The 19,439-nt window shown below is 38.2% G+C and overlaps 1 protein-coding gene across 3 annotated transcripts in view; it reads left to right on the forward strand.

The window, feature by feature from the left end:
- Window positions 1–19,439, forward strand: part of DMXL1 (Dmx like 1) — a 142,659-nt gene that overhangs the window by 34,992 nt on the left and 88,228 nt on the right. For all 3 annotated transcript variants that reach the window (XM_037901597.2, XM_037901595.2, XM_037901596.2), the window contains exons 6-10: window positions 2,985–3,051; window positions 7,066–7,241; window positions 11,593–11,782; window positions 15,221–15,389; window positions 18,120–18,332. In XM_037901597.2, the coding sequence (XP_037757525.1) occupies window positions 2,985–3,051; window positions 7,066–7,241; window positions 11,593–11,782; window positions 15,221–15,389; window positions 18,120–18,332 (815 nt within the window). The remainder of the gene's footprint in view (window positions 1–2,984; window positions 3,052–7,065; window positions 7,242–11,592; window positions 11,783–15,220; window positions 15,390–18,119; window positions 18,333–19,439) is intronic.

Genomic DNA, 19,439 nt, shown 5'->3' on the forward strand with positions numbered 1-19,439 from the left:
CTCTGTCAGTGCAACCTACCCCAGCTGCCATTTCAACCCATTTTTCACAGGCTTTTCTCAGCAACACAGCAGTGGTCTAGCCCGTACTAGAAGATAATTTATAAGGCCTTCTTTGTTCTCAGGTAATACTTAATTTGAAAATTAGAGTTAGGGTCCCAGAGAATTACCAATTCTAATTGAGTCTCATCTACTTGTTCTGCTGCAGACGGAAGCTTCTACCCAAGTTTTCATGCCTCCCAGATGAGGAGTTTAGAAGTCTTACGCTAACACCTGAAGATCACTTCTATAAAGGGAAAGGATCTATTAAATATATTTCTTAATATCATGTTTTTGCTGCTAGATTATGTTCAGCATCACATCTTGAAATGTTTCATGGACATAAAAATAATGGATTTTAGTATGAATTAGTTCATTATGGAAATTCTTCTTTTCTCACAAGTGAGATCTCCTCAGCACATAACACAGTCGGGTCCCAAAGATTTTTAACTGTAGCATATGGAGCAGGTACTCTCTTTGGGAAAACACTGCAGTGTTGCTCTTTTTATAAATTTTATAGCTAAGTAAGCTGAGGCTGTGCAGAACATAACAATTTGTAGCTGACAATCTTATTTTTGTTCAAAGCAGTAAGGGTAGGGGGAATGAGAATTTGAGATGTTACACAAAGATCTTTATAATAGCTTCAGTTATTAGCCCATGTCTTTGATAATCTTGGAGAATCCATTAGAAAAATCTGAAGGATTAATCCAAAATGGAACCACCTGCTTTCTCAGTTGAGGTACTCAACAAGAACTCTCAACATAACAGGCAATCTTTCTGGCCATTTTCTTCTCTTGGAGGCAGGAGGTGGTATTTCCAACTTTCCAGGATAGAGGTCAACCCAGATACTCCAGCAACTGAAACAGAAGGCAAACATACTGGTTTAGGACTCTTGCAGACTAAGAATATGAAATGTTTTGCTTTCTACTTCTAGATCAGTTCAATTGTAGAAGCATTCTACATTCTTCAAAAAGTAGTATTCTGTAAAATTTCCTGGAAGTCCCTCTTTCCCCACCCCCCCTTTCTACTATGGCAGTGAACTTGCATTTGCACAGATTTATTTTCAAATATAAGCTCTAACATCAGCACACCATCACTGCATCATCTAGATGCTTTTTTTCCAGGTTGTTTATAGTTCCTGTGAAAACAAGTGGATTCTGTTCTGTTTCAGTGTGTAACAGAAAAAAAGATAAAACACAGAAAATACTCTTTCAAGAAATGGCTTCATTTTTACCTTTTATGTTTCATAAATCTCAGAAATGTGAGATCTGGTCACAGTAGTTCTCACTTCCTGTTATTAATTTTAATTTTATTTGGAATATAATATATAATGGTGTATAAGATCGGGTAGGCTGTTAAGATCACATCAAGAAAGAGGGTACTTAGGTCTGTCTTTGATTCAAAACCTAAAACAAAAATACCATCTCTGGAGTTGGCCTATCTTTTGAGTTCACTTTTAAGACTTATCAAGTGTTGATTATCCTGGTTTTAAACTTCTGAAAAAACAACTCTTTTTCTCCCAATAGTCAATTCAGATAGTTGTATCATGACAGTGGAAGAGGGACGTCATCTTTATGCCTTTTGTGCTTGTATCAATGTGTGTTTTACCCAGTTTCTTCAAATAACCAAAATGTTTGGGAAATAAATCTAGACAGAACAGCTGCATTGCTGACTACAGTATAAAGATGGTGACTGGTACATTATGGAAGCATCCCTTTTTTTCAGTATCTTATTTCACCACAACCCCCTCAGTCACCCTGAACTTTTCAGATTTTATTTCACAGTCAGGAATCAGTCTTCAACAATGTGTATACACTCCTGTTGGGTAACTGTCTATTAAAATCATAAACTTTCCATAATAGAGAGTCTGCAAGAGCATTTGTGGGATTTGATATATCTAGAACATGGATATGTAGCTTTGTCAAAATCAACTCCAATCTGATGCAGACATCATGTAAATTCTAATGGTGTCCACCCCTATTGGAGCCCACCCTAAACTGAGTACTGTTAGACACTGACCTACTTAAATTGTGGTTTTGTTATTATAAAGCTTTCTGACCTGCATCACTGAGTTTTGTCTTATGATTATATGCTTTGGTAGGTAATCATCACAATATAGGTGAATTGATGACCAACTTGTCACTTATAGATTTGTCATCGGTGTTAAGCCTTACGTTTTAGAGTTTTCATGTTTATAAAAATCCAAGGTTTATGGAAATCTTAATCACAGATTTTTAAAACCTCAATATTTACAATTCCAACATCCATGCAGTAGCTGAGTGCTGCACAAACAGTGAAAGCTTACATATTTTTCAATGGAAGTGAAGTGCAGTGAGAGCACAACATAATCAACTAGATTTTTTTTTAAAAATCTAGTTTTAATTATCAGGCTAACAGAAACAGTAATGAGGACTACTTCACGTGGTATGTTAGATTTAAAAATAAAACAAAAAAACCAGCATACTGCTTTAATGTATTCCTCTGGGATGTATGGTGCAGGAAGGGAAGAAGCGCTCTTGTGGTTTGTTCATGGAAAAAGTTGAGTGGAATTGAATTTGAAGTGAGGGTTGAGCGCATCTGGGAGAAGCAGTTTAAGTTCAGACCATCAGGATCCACCTCATCACAATCACAGCCTCTCTGGTAGGAGACAGCAGGTCATCTGAACCTGATGTCTTTGCTAACCACAGCCTTCCTTTGACACCTCAGCTGTAGCAGAGTCTGCCTCACACAGCTCTATAGCTTGTTAGTGCTTGAGTCCGATGATGCCAACTGCAGTCTATGAAACTAAATCTAAAATACAAAGAATTTTTCATAAAATTTCAAAGAAATAACTATGTATTCTGTGCTTCTGAAAAAAATTAACCTTATTTATGTTGCTACATTTTTGAATTGTCAAATTAATGTTTTATATATTCTTTATTCTTAATAATAAATTCTTTATTTTACAGAACTGCTTCCCAGGTTTATCTAATGAAATTTTCACCAGATGGAGACTTCTTTGCTACTGCAGGAAAGGTAAATAATTTTGGTATGACAGAATTATCTTTCTTTAGAAAGGTTATGAAATAATGCGGAACTTGACTGCATCCATTTTTTGAAAAACAGGAGAAGTAATGCTTGTTTTTTTCTTTTTTTATAATTCAGAATGTCAGTAGCGTCCAAAAATTCTTTTATGCCTGCTTTGAGTAATTGGGAGGGCTAAAATTTTTCCAACTTCTTCTTCTAGAAAAGCTATTTAATTCTCCTTACTCAGTTCTCAAAAGAGAATACAAAACTTAATGCTGTGGAATCAGGGAGAGGGAACTCAAGGTGGTCTGATGGGTGCACTGGAAAACTATTGTTTGTCCATGTTGTAGCCTGCAGTGTCTGTGGAGTGTGTGTACATAGGCTATCTAGTGATGCTATTAATGCTATCGTTCTTGTTCAAAGGGGATTTAAAGACTGACATGACATCACAAGCAGGTCCTGTCAGAATGTTCTTGAACCCTGTCCAGAGCCATATTCTGAGAATTGATAATATTGGAAATTAATTACCCAAAATATGTTATAATGAAGATCATGTAGCATAAGGTTACTGATAAGTTTCTGAAGTCAGGAAATGAAATAAGGTTCCGATAGTAGTAATCTGCTATGTTGTGTATGCCCCGTATTGATCTGAGTGGTTTTTGGCTAGGTTGCAGTCTGGGGATAGCTATGCGTTTTGGAAAGGGCGTAAAAAATAATCATCTACTGTACTAACCATGACTGTATGCTACTAAGCTCATGATCTGTTATGGAATAAATAGCTACACACAAGTATACTGGAGGCAGAAACTTGCTCTAAGAATGACCTTAATTCATCTAGTCAGACTGCTGTTCTGCATACATAGGCAGAGAGGAACATGCTCATACTCTTTGAGGAAACCTTGCAAGCATGGAATGGAGCTGTGCAGGATGAATAAAAAATTACTTTTGGGGCGGGGGGGGGGGGGGACTCAGATTTCTTTTATTTAAAATGGATTCTTAAAATTTCTGTTGAAAATAGAATATCGTACTATTTCCTTTTCAACAATATACCTGTTTAAAATGAAATCTGAACTTAATACAAAATATGTTAAGGTCTAAACTTCTTGTAATCTCTTAAAATATTTAAAAAGAAATTATATTGAGTCCATGAGCCTCTATCAAAAACTTCATGTTAAAAGGTGCTTTTCTATATAAAGAAAGATGTTTTTCGCCTGATTTTAACTTCTGAGGTCAACCTTTATAAATGTGGCAAAATAGGTTATATGGTGTATTAAGGGCTTGATCCTGAGGGAGACCCAGGGACTGTGCTCCTGGGTGTAAAAGACTGGCAAAGTAACTTAGGAGACCGCTTTTAAAGAGCCTTAGGCAAGTAGGAGCTTCGGCATCAATCACTTTCACTTCGGCACATTTGTAAATTTCCCCAGGCTGACCTGAAATAATGTTTAAATCACTGACTGCAGTTAATCACTCTGTGTAAGGAGATTTAATTGTAAATGTGAAATATCTTTTGATAAGAGAAGTTTTATGTATCCAAAATATTTAAGGTTGCTTTAATAAAATTTTATGTGCTGTTTTGCGTTTAATTAAATTCATTACCATCTTAATGCAGCTTGACACACATCATGTGCAAAATGTTAACTATCTAATAAATAATATATTGTTCATCATTTTACTAACATGCTAAAATGTATATTTAATAAGAATCTGAAAATATTAAGCTGTGTAATTGTTTAAACAAATGTATGTAGGTATAGTGTACCCTCCTAGGTATCAAAAAGATGAACCAAATCTAGTGTAAAGGTTCTGTTTAGTTGTAAATCAGTATGTTTTAATGATTATTTGTGCCAATGAGAATGCACCTTTCTTTTGAAAATAGCTGAAGTACAAATGGAACATTAGATTAAAATCAGTGACTTAAATCAAGGATTTCCACTTGGTGATTTAAATCATTTTGATTTTAAATCAGTCCACCCTGCAGCAGTGTCTTGCAAGGCATTTGCCACTTACTCTTTTTAGGAAAGGAAAATACTACAGCAGATAGTCTCTAGATTAGGGGGCAACCTATTAGCAATATATTTGAACAAAGTACTAGTGAAAGGTTATTGCTTCATCCAGCAGGAAGTGAAGACATGTATAAATGTTTTGTTCACCTTTGAGAGAGGCAAGGCAGATGAGGTAATACTTATTGGCCCAACTTCTGAAGGTACAGGCTTTTGAGCTACGCCAAGCTCTTCAAGTCTGAGGAAGGAAGGAGAGGGTTCGAGCTTTTCACCTTTATTGCCCTTTGATGGGGGTGGGGGGATGGCAAGGCTTTGGTCAAACTCAAAGGGTAAAAGGTTTTTTTGTCCTTGTTCTCTCTCCTTTGCCGTCGAAGCAGGGGTGGGCAAACTTTTTGGGCCGAGGGCCACATCTGGGTGGGGAAATTGTATGCAGGGCAGAGGGTTGGGTTGTGGGAGGGAGTGCAGGGTATATGAGGGGGCTCAGGGAAGGGGGTGGGTGTAGGAGGGGTGTGGAGTGCAGGAGGGGGCTCAGGGAAGGGGTGCAGGAAGGTTGCGGACTGCAGGAGGGCACTCAGGGCAGGGGGTTGGGGTGCAGGAGGGCTGTGGGGGATGCGAGTTATTTCTGACTTACACCTGTGTAAACAGGAGAATCCAGGCCACTGACTTGAGAAAACTACACAAACACCTTTGACATTCAGGATAATTAAGAGGTTTAGGCACATCTACTGTCCAGTTCTCCAGATTGTCTCTAACTATGCCTGCAGAGCAGGGGTGGGCAAACTATGGCCCGTGGGATTGCCCCCTATGGTGGCGTAGGCCCCGCACCGCTCCCCGCTTCGGATTTCTAGGATTTCTGTAGCACCATTTGGTCTTTGAAAAGCTTTTCATATTGGGCAGACAAGGAAGGCCTGAAGCTTACTGAGTGACTTGAATTCACTGTCACCAGAGAAATGATACGCCTTGTAAAAAGCCTTGTCAGATGATACTCAAGGCTTTCAAATCCATCAACTTGATATCATCTAGAATCTGTGGAAACTAGTTGAAAATTTTCAGCTGAAATTTCCCGAAGTGTGTGGTGATGTAAATCATCTATTTGAACTTGTGAGCGAGAACTATAGATTTTTACATTTGAACTTTTAATTTACCAACAAGGTTAACTTTTAGTGGTTGGTATAACCGAGTACTTGACAGCTAGGAGAATACACTATGCCTATATACATTTATTTAAAAATTATGTAAAATTTACATTTATATATACTCTGTATTTTTTATATTATGTTAGAAAATGGTGAATGATGCACTTGTTTACTAGATCAACTTTTTATTTATAATTAGTGTTAGGCTGCATTTGGAGATTTGAATGCGCAAAAAATGCACAAAATATTTAAAAACTTTGTTTATTAGTTAAATAAACCTTAAATGTGCTGGATATATAAGAATAAAAGTTATCAAAATATTATGTTTGAAATGGATTTAATAAATGGAAGAAGCACTGTTTGTAGTTAGTGAATTGAACTGGTTACCATTTGCTCCATATTTTAGAACTAGCAGATCAGATCCTCTCCCTTCATTTTTATTTGTAGATTGAAAGAGAGAGAATTTTTTCTGCTTTTTCAACTCCCAGTTGGTTTCTCGACTTTTTATGAACATGTAATTGAACTAAACTAGTGGAATAAACCGAAAGGAAGAAAATACTCTCTGCACCTGCATAAGACTTTACTGCTGTCAAAAGCTAGTTTAGCACTTCAACAAAATCTGGTTCCAGGTGCTTAGCCAGTGACTTCTACTAGTTTAGTGGTTGGACTTCCTTTGAAACTTCAGTAGCAAATATACTGCTTGAATATTATCTTTTTTATTTAATTCAAATTATTTTAATAAGTTGTCATTTAAAATTTAATTTTAAATCGGTTTAACGGGATTTAATTCAAATATTCCTATTTAAATAAAAAAAAAAAACAACTTTTATTCACCCTGGAATTTCTACTAGGATAAACTTTCTTTTATTTTCCTCCTTTCTGCTCAGGACGATTGTCTTATAAAAGTGTGGTATAATACTGATAGCTGGCGATCAGCAGTAACACCTCAAAGTTCAAGTCCACAAAAACAAGCACAAGATGTAGATTTTTCGTTTGTTTACTTGGCCCATCCTCGATCTGTAAATGGATTTTCATGGAGGAAGACAAGCAAATACATGCCACGGTCAGTAGCTTAATTGCTTGATATCTGTAAATTGTTGTTCGTTACCTGATAAAGTTTCTTTCCAACATTTGTAGTAGGCTTCTTTTTTAAAACTACCCTAGTTGTTCTTCCCTGGAGACCTTGGTTTAAATCCAGTTTCTTACTATGCTAATTCAACAATACTAAATTGTGGCTGCTCTGCTACTTCAGTATTTACCATGTGCTGCCTCACACACCTCATGTTTATACATTCTGTTGAGGTTCTTATATGCCCTGTTTTCCACAGTTTGCACTTCCTGTGAGTAAAAAGTTGTTTCCTATTACCCTGCCAGCAAAAGGCAGACTTGTATTATTATTTTTTAAGATGTGAAGGTGGGAAAGCTCTGGGTGGAGAGAGAGAGAGAGGTTTTGCATTTAGCTCTGGACAGGAATCACATCTTTTGGTCCAGACACTAATAAAGTTATATCCCTACTTAAGTCTTAACAGGCAGACCTGGTGAATGTTCTGACTTCTGCAGTACAGTGTGTATCCAGCAGTAGTTAAGCACTCTATCTATTTGTGCATTATATTATAGCACCTCCTCTCTTTATGGTCTCCCAGAATCTGATTATAACAAAACTCTCGTTTGTGCATGGCTTCTTGCTCATATGTGCAAATGCTGTTACCTCATTGTGGTGTGAAAGATCTCCACTGGTGCTCCATTTACTTGAGTATCGAGTACAAAATCAAAATCCTGTCCTAAAGACCCAACGTATCATGGTGACAGGCACGTTAGGACCTAAATAAAATGGTCATTCACACTGACCCAGTTTCCTTCTGTCTGTATCAGACAGTATGCATTTTAATATACCTAAATGTAAATGGATACATTTAGGGATAAAGAATGTAGAATTACAGGATAGGAGACTATCCTGGGAAGGAGTGACTCTAACTCTTTGAGGGTTGGGCTGAATAATCAGGGCCCTATGAAATATGTTTAGTTGTGAATTTTCTGATTTATTTTCTGATTTAATTTTTTTCTGTTTTAAAAAAAGAATTCCATCTTTATGGTTTTTTTTAATAAAAATTGTTTGATACATTAACAACAATTAAGTAGCCTTACTATAAATACATAAAAATGTTCAGAATTGGATTGGGAAAAACTGATTTTACCCAAAACAAAACAAAAACATACAATTTAAACAGAACATCGTGCAGGTATACAGTATTACAGTAAAAGTAACACATTTTAAATCACGGTTTAAGGTAGCACTCTATAATATGACCAAACTGACATGGCTGAACAGTAACACAAGAAGTCCACAGAGATGCGTGTACAGGGGGCAGGGAGTGTGTGTCGGCACGCTGTGTCTCTAAGCAAAGCACTCATCAGCCTGAATGTTTGTTCAGATAGCAGCTGGCAGCAACCACTCCTGAGCCTGAGGCTGGTGCGTGGACAAGCACTCCCCTATCCTCCACCCCAGCTCAGAAGAGACCGGGTACACCGGTAGGGTAGGAGGGACATCCTGACATCAGCCCACTTTCCCTCGGCTCTGCACAGCAGATCAGGAGGCTCCTGATCCACAGCAGCTTGACTCTCAAGTGCGGCTCCATATAGCACAGCCATGCAGCCTGCCGCGCCTGCTGCTGAAGTCTTACTTCCGGGGAGAGCAGGATTCCACGTTAATGTTTTGATTCTGTCCGTGCTCTCACAGATTTCACAGAGCCCTAGATGATCAGCTGAATATGATCTCCCGGTGTGACAATATGACCAAAAGAGCTAATGCGATCCTGGAATGCATAAAGGGGGGAATCTCACATAGAAGTAGAGGTTATTTTACATCTGTATTGGTCACATGCGTGATCGTTGCTAGACTATTTTGTTCAGTTCTGGTGTCCACAATTGAAGAAGGATGTTGATAAATTGGAGAGGGTGCAGAGAAGAGCCACGCAAATTATTAAAGTGTTAGAAAACATGCCTTAGACTCAATGAGCTCAGTGAAGGGACAGTAAAGGGGTGAGTAGATTACAGTCTAAGTATCAACATTCGGAACAAGTAGTTAATAATCTCTTTTTTTAGTAAAGTAAGGTACAACACAATCCAATGGCTGGAAGTTGAAACTAAATAAATTGAGGCTGGAAATAAGGTGTACATTTTTAATCGTGGGAGTAATTAACTATTGGAACAATTTACCAATGCTTATAGTGGATTCTCCATCACTGTCAATTTTTAAATCAAGAGCGGTTGATTTTTCTAAAACTTGTGCTCTAGGAATTATTTGGGAGAGGTCCTGTGGCCTGTGTTGTACAGGAAGTTAGACTACATTATCATAATGCTCCTTCCTGGCCTTGGAATCTCTGATCATCCTTTTTTGATTATCCAATGATAGGTCACTCTTTGTCCTGCCAATGGAATCTAGTCTAAGACACACTTTATACTTCTGCATAGATATGTCTGTCTAATTACTGAGTGAGCAGATTACTGTGCGGAGCAACACTTCCATCTTGGTTACATGATCTCTCCAAAGCATTCCTGGGATACTTTTTAAATAACACTGGTGGAATACTTTCAGCCTCCGGTTGTGTATTTCTACCATCTAACATGTTTCCAAGTTGTATAATCTCACTTTAGCATGTAGATTTATCTTCTTACTCTTCTTGATGTTTGGCAAATGAGGAAATGATCCATGGACTTTGCCGATTCTTGCCTTTACTGCTTAAGTGAGCTGGCTATTAACAGATACTGTACTTCCAAGGTAAACGAAGTCATTGACTCTTTTGTACTCTTGCTCATCTATCACACGTCCACCGGTGTTGACATCATTTTCTCTGTCAGTATGGGCTTGGTATTCTGCATACTGATATATAAAGTCCCACTCTAGTACCTTCTGCTTTTATTCTCACAAATAGTCTCTTCATTCCATCCAAACTGGTCTCCATTATGACTATATTATCTGCAAAATAGAAGTCTTGCAGCTTCTCCTGCCCAAACAATACGAGTGACTTCAGCAGCAGCTATTGCCCTTCTCATCATAAAATCTGTGACCATGCAGAAAAGTTGCGGGGATGATAAGCAGCCCTGCCTTATGCCAGGAACAGTCTTAAACCATTCTGTGTCTACAGTATCTGTCCTGTTACAGCCCACAGTCTTGTCATACAAGGCATTTATTAAATTAACAATCTGTGCTGTCCTCTGCTAATTGGCTTTCTTTGAATCCCCTCTCTCTAAGTCAGTTATCAGTGAGTGCAGCTGCAGCAGTCTGAGGCCCTTCACAACTGTGCCCTCCTTACTTATTCTGTATGTTATGTTGCCCTCCACTTCTGTGCTCTATGAATGCCAGCTTTGACTGCCCACTTGAATTCCACATACATAGTGTACCACCTCTTATATAGTGAATGTCCTCCATAAAACTACTACCTTGGCAGTCGTCAAATTGATTCTCAGAATTCATCTTTACTATCATGGCTACAGGAATTTGCCATCTGATAATTTTTAAGTTGATTGTGTGTGTACACAAAACAATACCTATTACCATTTCCCTAGCAACTCTCACATGGAATCACAAAATTATGCCCACAAACGAGATATATAACCAGAACATGTTCCTGCATCATTTGTTACATCCCCTTTTAGTGTCTTGTATTAAACTACATTGTAAGCTTGTCTGGGAAGGGAACTTGAACGTCTATATAGTTTTTATAGTGCCTAGCACAGTAGAGTTCTGATCTTGATTGGGATTTCTTGATGCTATTATAATGCAAATCATATCTAGAGGAATAAGCATGGAAGTGGTCACAAATAACTTATTATAGTTCTGTCCATTGTATAATCATGCTGTATGGTTTTGGCCATATTTTTGTATAAACTTATCTATGTTCAAGTTTCCATATATGTAAAATGAGGATACCGATCTACCTACCTAGCTTACAAGAGAATGCTGAGGATTATTAATATTTGTAGAATGCTTCAAAGAATAAAACCTTATAAAATATTGGCTATCAATATACAGTTCACTTTTTCTATCCAAATGGCTAGTTTTTTATGCTGGAACCAAAGAGCCAATATTGCATAGTTACATAACTGCAAGTTTGAAGTGGCGGAAAGCACATAACAGTGCTGTATTCATGACCGTTCACTAAACTTCTAATATTTAAAATAGTTGCACGATTATGTCCATTTCAGGTTCCAAAGTTTCACCTGTTTTCTGGGGGTATTTATCAGGTTAATTAAAGAACTTTGTTTTGTAATTTTTTTTATATGCTACCTAAGTCATAGTGTCGTGCATAATTCTGGAAATTTATAGTTATGTTCTTACCCACATAAAATAATGAAAGGTTTTGGATGCTCAGAATATAACTAGTTTCTTCAACCTGCCTAAAACTTTCTTTCAGTGGTGTTGTATGCAACGTACTGCTGACTTGCTGCAAGGATAATGTATGCCGTCTCTGGGCAGAGACTTTATTACCCAATGATAGTTTATCATGCGCTGGTGGATACAACCATTGGACTGAACCAGTGAACTTAACCAATAACTTCAAAAGAAATGCTTCTAGTAAGGAACGAATGCAAAATGCTTTAGAGGTGAGAACTGTTGGACAATACTTGTCTGCTTACAAACCACATCTTTTTTGTATTTATTAAAAAAATTATTTGCTGAATAGATTCTGAGAATAATTTGTTTTATAATTTCTTTGGAAAGCATGTTGAAAAAACAGATAGGGTTGAGTGTAACTTTTAGAGTTAAGTTTCTGATGTGAATGTTTAAAATGAAGTAAAACTTATTTTCTTGAACGATCTGTAGTATTCTCTTAAAGTTAATTGTTTCAGCTAACATGCCTTCCAGTATGCATGTTAGCTTTGAAAATGAGCTATATAAAGAAAAATCCAATAGTTGCAGATAAAGTTCGGCATCTCTGAGGGTATTAGTCACATAAATGGAGAGACAATATATTGAGTAAAGACATTTAAAATACAGAAGAAGTTTGAGTTCTCTTGAAATCTCTGTGTCAATTGTGCTAGAACATGTCAGTCCAGGTCACAATTCCTTGCACAACAGCCCTCCTTAGACATCTTAGGGCAAAGGGGACGACAGTGGCTTGATAGTGTCACTACCCCTTTTGTCTTAAGGCCAGAACCCTCTCCTTGAGGTCATGAGATAACACCAGGATGAATGATTGGGAAGATAAAGGCTATTGCTGCACTAAATTTATAAGTTATTGGAATGGCGAGATACAAAGTAAAATAGTACCCCATCATGTCCCTATACAATGTAGCAGGAAAAGGTTGAAATATTCCCCTCATTCTCCATCTGCCAGTGCTCATGTTCTGAGCACTGAGGTAGAGTACTCCATAATTTTTAGTTTAATGTGGGAAATATGGTGTATGATAGAGAGCGTTTAGGGTGTAGATGCGGTGGAACCCCAGTTAGGATGGTGCTTTGAAGTACCTGTGATAGGGATTCTCCGGTTACCTCAGGAGTTGTGGAATGTTCTCTTGCCTCTTTGATAAAGAAATGATGGTATTGTGGGGAGAAGGTTATATTTTTCCCTCTCTTGCTACCTTGCTTGAGGTTTAGGGGCAAACTGCTTTCTGTAAGGCCTTACATATTTGTGGAGAATGGCCCTGCCTGCCTGCCTCCTTCAGATGAAAAAGTGCTGAGTAAAAATGTCCTGAGGTACCTTTGAATACTTGTGGAGAGAAGTTAAGAACAGCCAGCTCCTACACAAACTTACTGGTAGGATTAGATGGATGGTCTTTATGTCTCTCAGATGACGAGCATAAAGCAGAGGATATGGTGTGGGTGATGGTCTGAGTGGGAAAGTTTGAAGTTTCACATTCTGTGGAACAGAATCTTATAATGAAACTCTAGCAGGTTGATCCACTGCCAGTGCCTGCAGACAAGCTTTGTAGGAGCTGTATAACCCCAACAGAGAAGAAACTTACTAAAACAAGATATTACCACATGCTAAAGCAGCAGTTTTACCAAATCTAGAATCGGTGACCATAACATAGAAATGGAAACTAGAAGACCGCACAGTGCAAGCCCAGAGAAGAAAAACTATTAAACCAGTGTTGGTAACCAGTGTAACAAACAGAGACACAGTTTCTGCCCATTTCAGTCTATTCATATGTTCTAAGTCAAAGGGAATGCAAGAGACAAGACTTTGTTTTCTCATTTTAAAAAAGTGAGGAAAAAAATGGGAGAATGTTATGTAACAGCCTATACCACAAAATTAGGAACGAACAAGAATGACAAACTGAGAAGGGATAAAACCCCAACATCCAGGGTAGTCAAAATCTGGGTAGATTGAGCCGAACTGACAGATATCTGAGGTTTTTCTTTACGTTTTTACGCTATCAGTGCTTGTACAGTTTTTCATGCCAGTGGGGTATTAAATTGTGACAACACTAAGGTGAATAGTACATAGGAAAGTTTGACTTCAGCAATATCATATAGGTGACCATGTCACCTCATGAAAATTTGAATCTATCTTGACTAAAGTTTTTCGGGGGGGGAGTAAGGCAAGTGATTACAGCATCTAAGCAAATACTTTGCCTCAGTGTTTAATGAGGAACTTGGGGACAGTGGCAGCATGGTTAACGGAAACTAAGATGTGGAAGAAGAAATGACCACCTCCAAGGTGGAAGCCAAGCTCAGTGGCACGCTGTGGGCAGGCCTGGATGATCTCCTTTCAAGAATATTAAAGGAACTGGCACATGAAATAGTAAGCCCAATGGCAAGGATTTTTAACTAATCTGTAAACTTGGGGATCGTATCCTGTGACTGGAAAATTGCAAATATAGCACATATGTTTAAGAAAAGGGCGGGGAGTGAGGGGGGGGAAGTGATCCAGGAAACTACAGTCCTGTTAGTTTGACCTCAGTTGTACACAAGGTCTTAGAACAAATTTTGAAAGAGCGTAGTTAAGGGCATAGTGGTAAATGGTAATTGGGATAAAATAGAACATGGGTTTACAAAAGGTAGATTGTGCCAGATCAACTTGATCTTCCTTTGAGATACCAGATTTGCCATACAAAGGAAATCCAGTAAATGCAATCTATCTGGATTTCAGGAAGGGCATTCTATACAGTTCCACTGGGAATTTATTAGTTAAATTGGAGAGCTGGAGATTAATATGAGAATTGAAAGGTGGTTAAGGAACTGGTTAAAATGGAGACTGTCATGCTGAAAGTGAACTGTCAGGCTGGAGGGAGACTACTAGTGAAGTTCCTCAGGGATGGGTTTGGGACCAATCTTATTTAACATTTTCATTAATGACCCTGGCACAGAAAATTGGAGTGTGCTAATAAAATTCGCAAATGACACAAAGTTGGGAGATATTGCCAATATAGAAGAAGACAGAAATACTATACAAGAACATCTGGATGACCTTAAAAACTCGTTAAATAGAAATGGAATGAAATAGTGCAAAGGCCAGATACTTGGGGATTATCAACAAGAATTTTTGTTATAAACTGTGGAGTTACAAGTTGGAAGCCACAGAGGAAGAGAGAGATCAGAATGACTGTGAGCCACCAATATGATACAGCTGTGGGGAGAAAAAAAAAAAAGGCTAATGCAATTGTAGAAGGCATCAGGTGAGGTATTTCCCATAGAGATAGGGAAGAGTTGTTACCATTATACAATGCACTGGTGAGATCTCATCTGGAATACTGTGATTTGGTCTAAGAATGAAGGCTGTACAGGTACAGCCCAATACATTGGAATACAAACTTCTCTGAATTTTATTACTTCTATTCAAGGCAACACAGTGTATATACAGGCTTTCTACAGGATTCTGAAGATGTTAACATCCTTTACTATGTAGTTCTTTTTCTATGGAAGATACATTATGAACAATACAGTTTGTAAATTCACCAGTGCACTTTTTAAATGTAAAAGCTACTTCCTTTCCGTTAAAATTTCACTTGCTTTCTTTTCTAGAAAATAATGTATAGATTAAATCCTCTTTTTTTTTCCTTTGGAAACAAAATTAAAATGACTTATTCTCCACACAGTTAAATCTAAGGCCCTTTCGAAGAGGAAGGAGAAGGTCACTTGCCCTCATAGCACATACGGGATATTCCCCACATCAGCAAGATCCTCATGAAGTTCATAGGAACACTCCTTTGCATGCAAATGCACTCTGTCACTTTCATATTGCTGCCAGCATCAACCCAGCCACAGGTAATCATGAGCAGTTAAGATTTATGATACAAGAACGCAATACAGACTTTTCTCTGTGTGGTATGTGTTGCCTGTGTAACCTTAATTTGTCTCCCTGTATTTATACATTCTGATGGACTTTATTTACCTGAGCACAGGACTTCGACCTCATTCAGTGCACAGGATGAATGGTGCTGACTTAAAGAGCAGCTCTTCAATATTCTGTTTTCTTCTCATGGTTTAATATGTGACCTTATGTGTATTCATTGCACACTATTTAAATCGTGCTCTGAAGACAGAATTACCAATTCCTCATGGCTTTCTTTGGTGCTGATTGCCATACTATTGGAGTGATTCACAACAAAGCTGTGAGATGAGGGTGTGGAACTGACAGAGATTAAGGTCAAAAGTATCCACTCATTTTGGGTACCCGATTTGAGACTCCTAGGACTTGATTTTTTCATAGTACTTATCAATATATGGCCTTTTATATGTTCAAAGCACAGCTTTGATGTCATCTGAGAGTTCTCAGCACTTTTGCAAATCAGACCCTCATGTCACCCAGAAAATGAGTAACCTACAATTAATGGCCATCCCAGAGCAGTTCCGTCTAGTATCCTGAATAATGTAGGTGTCTGTGCGGGGCGGGGGCGGGGAACAGTGGTATGTGATCATGTTACAGTATTACAATGTATGTGTACAATGGGTCCAAATAAAGGTTGGAGAGGAAACCTTAATTGTGGTGGTACTGCATTTTTGAGTGCTTAGCATTACAATTTTAATGTTCTTTTAATATGGTTTCTTGTGTGTAATATAGGGGGTGTGTACTTATATAAGCATTTTTATCATGAAACCACATAAGACTTAGTCATGATGTGTAGCTGTTACATAGCCCTCTTCACTCATAGATCTTAAAGTCCTTCACCAAGGAAGGTAAGTGTAATTGTGAAGCATGCTGTGATTACAAATAAGGTGGCTAGAAATGATAGTATTTAATTGGAGAAAGGAAGGGAGGATTTGAAGGCTCATTATGAATCATTGTCTGGGTATACCGCAAGAAGGACAGGAGACTTGTTATGGGTTTTAATCAGGCCGCAACTTTATTATATAGGTGTCTGGGACTACCCAGCAGATAAAGTGTACAGTGCAGGCAAATCCATGCTTATTCAAATCAATTCTCCGGGGCTTCCACCACCCCCCTTTTGTTTCCATCTGGGTCTCCCAGCCGACCCATCACTTGGACCTTCCCATCCACCAGCCTCGTAAGAGAGTTAAGGAGGGCTATGAGAACAGGGGAGTTGGCTCCCTGCCATACCAATCATAGGAGTCCCCAATACCCTCCTTCGTTCTGTTTCTTTATCCAGTAGACATGCTGGCTTTCTTGCTGTGGGGACAGAGACTTGCCCCACCCAGGTTTTGTACCTTTCTGCACATTCTGGGTGGGGGGAGGGTGTGAGCCATTGCTGCAAGCTGACCACCGAGCACCTTTTACAGCAGTTTCTGACCACCTTCCTCTCCACACCCCCCAACCACAAAGCAGAGCTGCCCTTCTTTGGGTAAGCCCAGACAAATTCTGCCCCCCTTTAGTTGTGGTGCAGTCATTAGTAAAGTCCTAGTATGAACTGTTAGAACTCTCAAGAACCAGCATTACAGCTGATTCAGAATAAAAGCTAGAGTGAAAGAAGAGACAATACTCCATTCGACAGACTTTAATAATACATTTTAGCCTGGGAAGGTGGGGGAAGAAGAGGGTTCCTTTCAAAAAATATTGTAAAAAATATTGAAAGTTCAGTAAATGTATACGAATGTTAAAAGTCAGCCTGCACATCATGTTCTTGTTCGTGTTCAGTTTAGTATGTTCCTTTCTTAAACTAATTTTAATTCTACCTTATAACTCATCTTAATGCCAGATTCATGATCTTGAGAGCTGACCCTCTGTGGCTAACTAACAAGAGAACCTTATTCTGGAAGAATTGAAATTTCTTGTCTGCGTCTACATTTCTCTTTTCGTGATTTTATTCCCTGTGCACTTCTCCTCCTTTCCTCTCATTCTTCCTATATTTCTTTGTTCTCCATTTCCTTGTTGTGACCCTGGCATAACTACCTGCTTGAGCAGTTTAAAGGCAGTACCAATTTCCATGGAGAAAAGAGCATATTTGCACTCAAAAGTGATTTGTCTGACAGGATGTTGAATTTGTAGCTGCCTCAGCACATTGTACTGCTGCATAAAATGGGAGTATGGGAGAACTTTTAGGTGGGGCGGGGGTTACAGATAAGAAGAGCCTGCTGCTGCCAGGTGTGCCATGTGAGAATTCTCAGCAGGTCACAAGTGGCTGCACTCTTGCATCCTATTTTTCAGATCGTACAAAATTATAAAATATCCATCTGAAACTTGTTTGTATCATTTACTTTGTGTCCGTTGCATGTGTAATAGTGGTTCCCTGGCAGATAGTGTAAAGTATTGGGGATTGGTAAATATCTGTGAAATCCCTGCTCTACAAAACACAATATACAGTGGGCTAAAATCACCTGAGATCTGTGGTGGCTTCTGCTGGTGTAAACCATGGCATATAGGGCCTTTGAGAGCAGAAGATCTGCCCAGGGGAGATGGTGGTAGAATCCCTCAGGGTGAAGCAGGGTTAGGCTTGCACGTGTTTGTATAACTTTTGCCTTTTTCACTGGTACGATGAAAAACACATGACCACTACCTCTTCCTCTTTTGGAAATCACATTAACTTCTTGGCATTGCAGACATTCCTCTACTCCCTTCTATCACCTCTCTGAGTCTCAGTGAGAATGAAGAGAAAAGTGGGCCTTTTGTAGTGCACTGGCTGAACAATAAAGAACTGCATTTTACCCTGTCCATGGAAGTATTTTTGCAGCAGCTTAAAAAGAGCTTTGAGCAACATTCTTCAGAGACCAGCACTGAAGAGTCAAATCAGTTGGATGGCAAATCAGATGAAGGTAAAATGTATATCATAGATACGTTTCTGTTCTTTATAATGTGCTGTAATTTTGTCAAATAAACCAAATGTTTAAATTAGCTAATACTACTTCCTGAGTTTTTGAGTACCTGAAGTTAAATCAGCTATGTCCTCTTAATCTTTGCACTGCTAATCTGGATGCTTTTGTATAGGAATACAGTATTGTAATAAGTAGGCATCAGAATATAGGACTTGTGAGTTCATAGATTTATTTGGTGCAATTAAATACGGTTCTGAACCACTTATTTTCATATTTACATTGAATCTTTAATGTTACAATGTAATTAGAGCTAATGTCCATTATCTGACACACATTGACCTCTTCACTTGTTTTACACCAGTGGTTTTCAACCTTTTTTCATCGGTGGGCCCCCAAAAATTTGAAACGGCAGTGCGGACCCCTTTGGAAATCTTAGACATAGTCTGCGGACCCCAGCTTGAAAACCACTGTTCTACATACATGTTCAACAGGTTCCATTTCAAGAAAAATTAAGGACAGCAAAGTAACTTAATTTAGGAGACAGTGTATTTGTATGTTGCAAGGTTGTTTGATATAAAGAATAGTAAGTAGAATACAAATAATTATACTGTTGATACCCTCACAACTCATATGTTGTCAATTGTGGGACGCATTCTTGAGGTAAAACTGTAAATATGTCCCACAAGCTACAAAGCACTTGAGTTTCAACTAACATGCATGATAATATCATTCTGGCCTGAATCCCTGTGTAGGACTGACTAACAGCTGCGAGGAATTATTTTAAGTCCTCTGTTCAAGTTCCTCAGTCTCCTGAATTATTCCTGGAAGAAACACTATTTCATGTAATTGTCTATTTAAGAATAATGTGATTTTTCCAAGATATGAAATATTTTTTCCTTTCCAAAACTGACTGAAGTTAATTTACACATTTGAAATGAAAAAAAAATTTGCATATGATTTTGAGCTTTAATAATTATATTTAAAACCAATAAAGCAACTAGCATTAAAACATATGTAAATTCAAATTGACAGTTTTTGTTCTGAATGTGCTACACAAGGGAACTGCAAGTAAATTGTAAAAAGTCAATTTCCGTTAAGTTTTAATAA

The sequence above is a fragment of the Chelonia mydas genome, chromosome 5 (assembly GCF_015237465.2).
Source record: "Chelonia mydas isolate rCheMyd1 chromosome 5, rCheMyd1.pri.v2, whole genome shotgun sequence".
Lineage (NCBI taxonomy): Eukaryota > Metazoa > Chordata > Testudines > Cheloniidae > Chelonia > Chelonia mydas.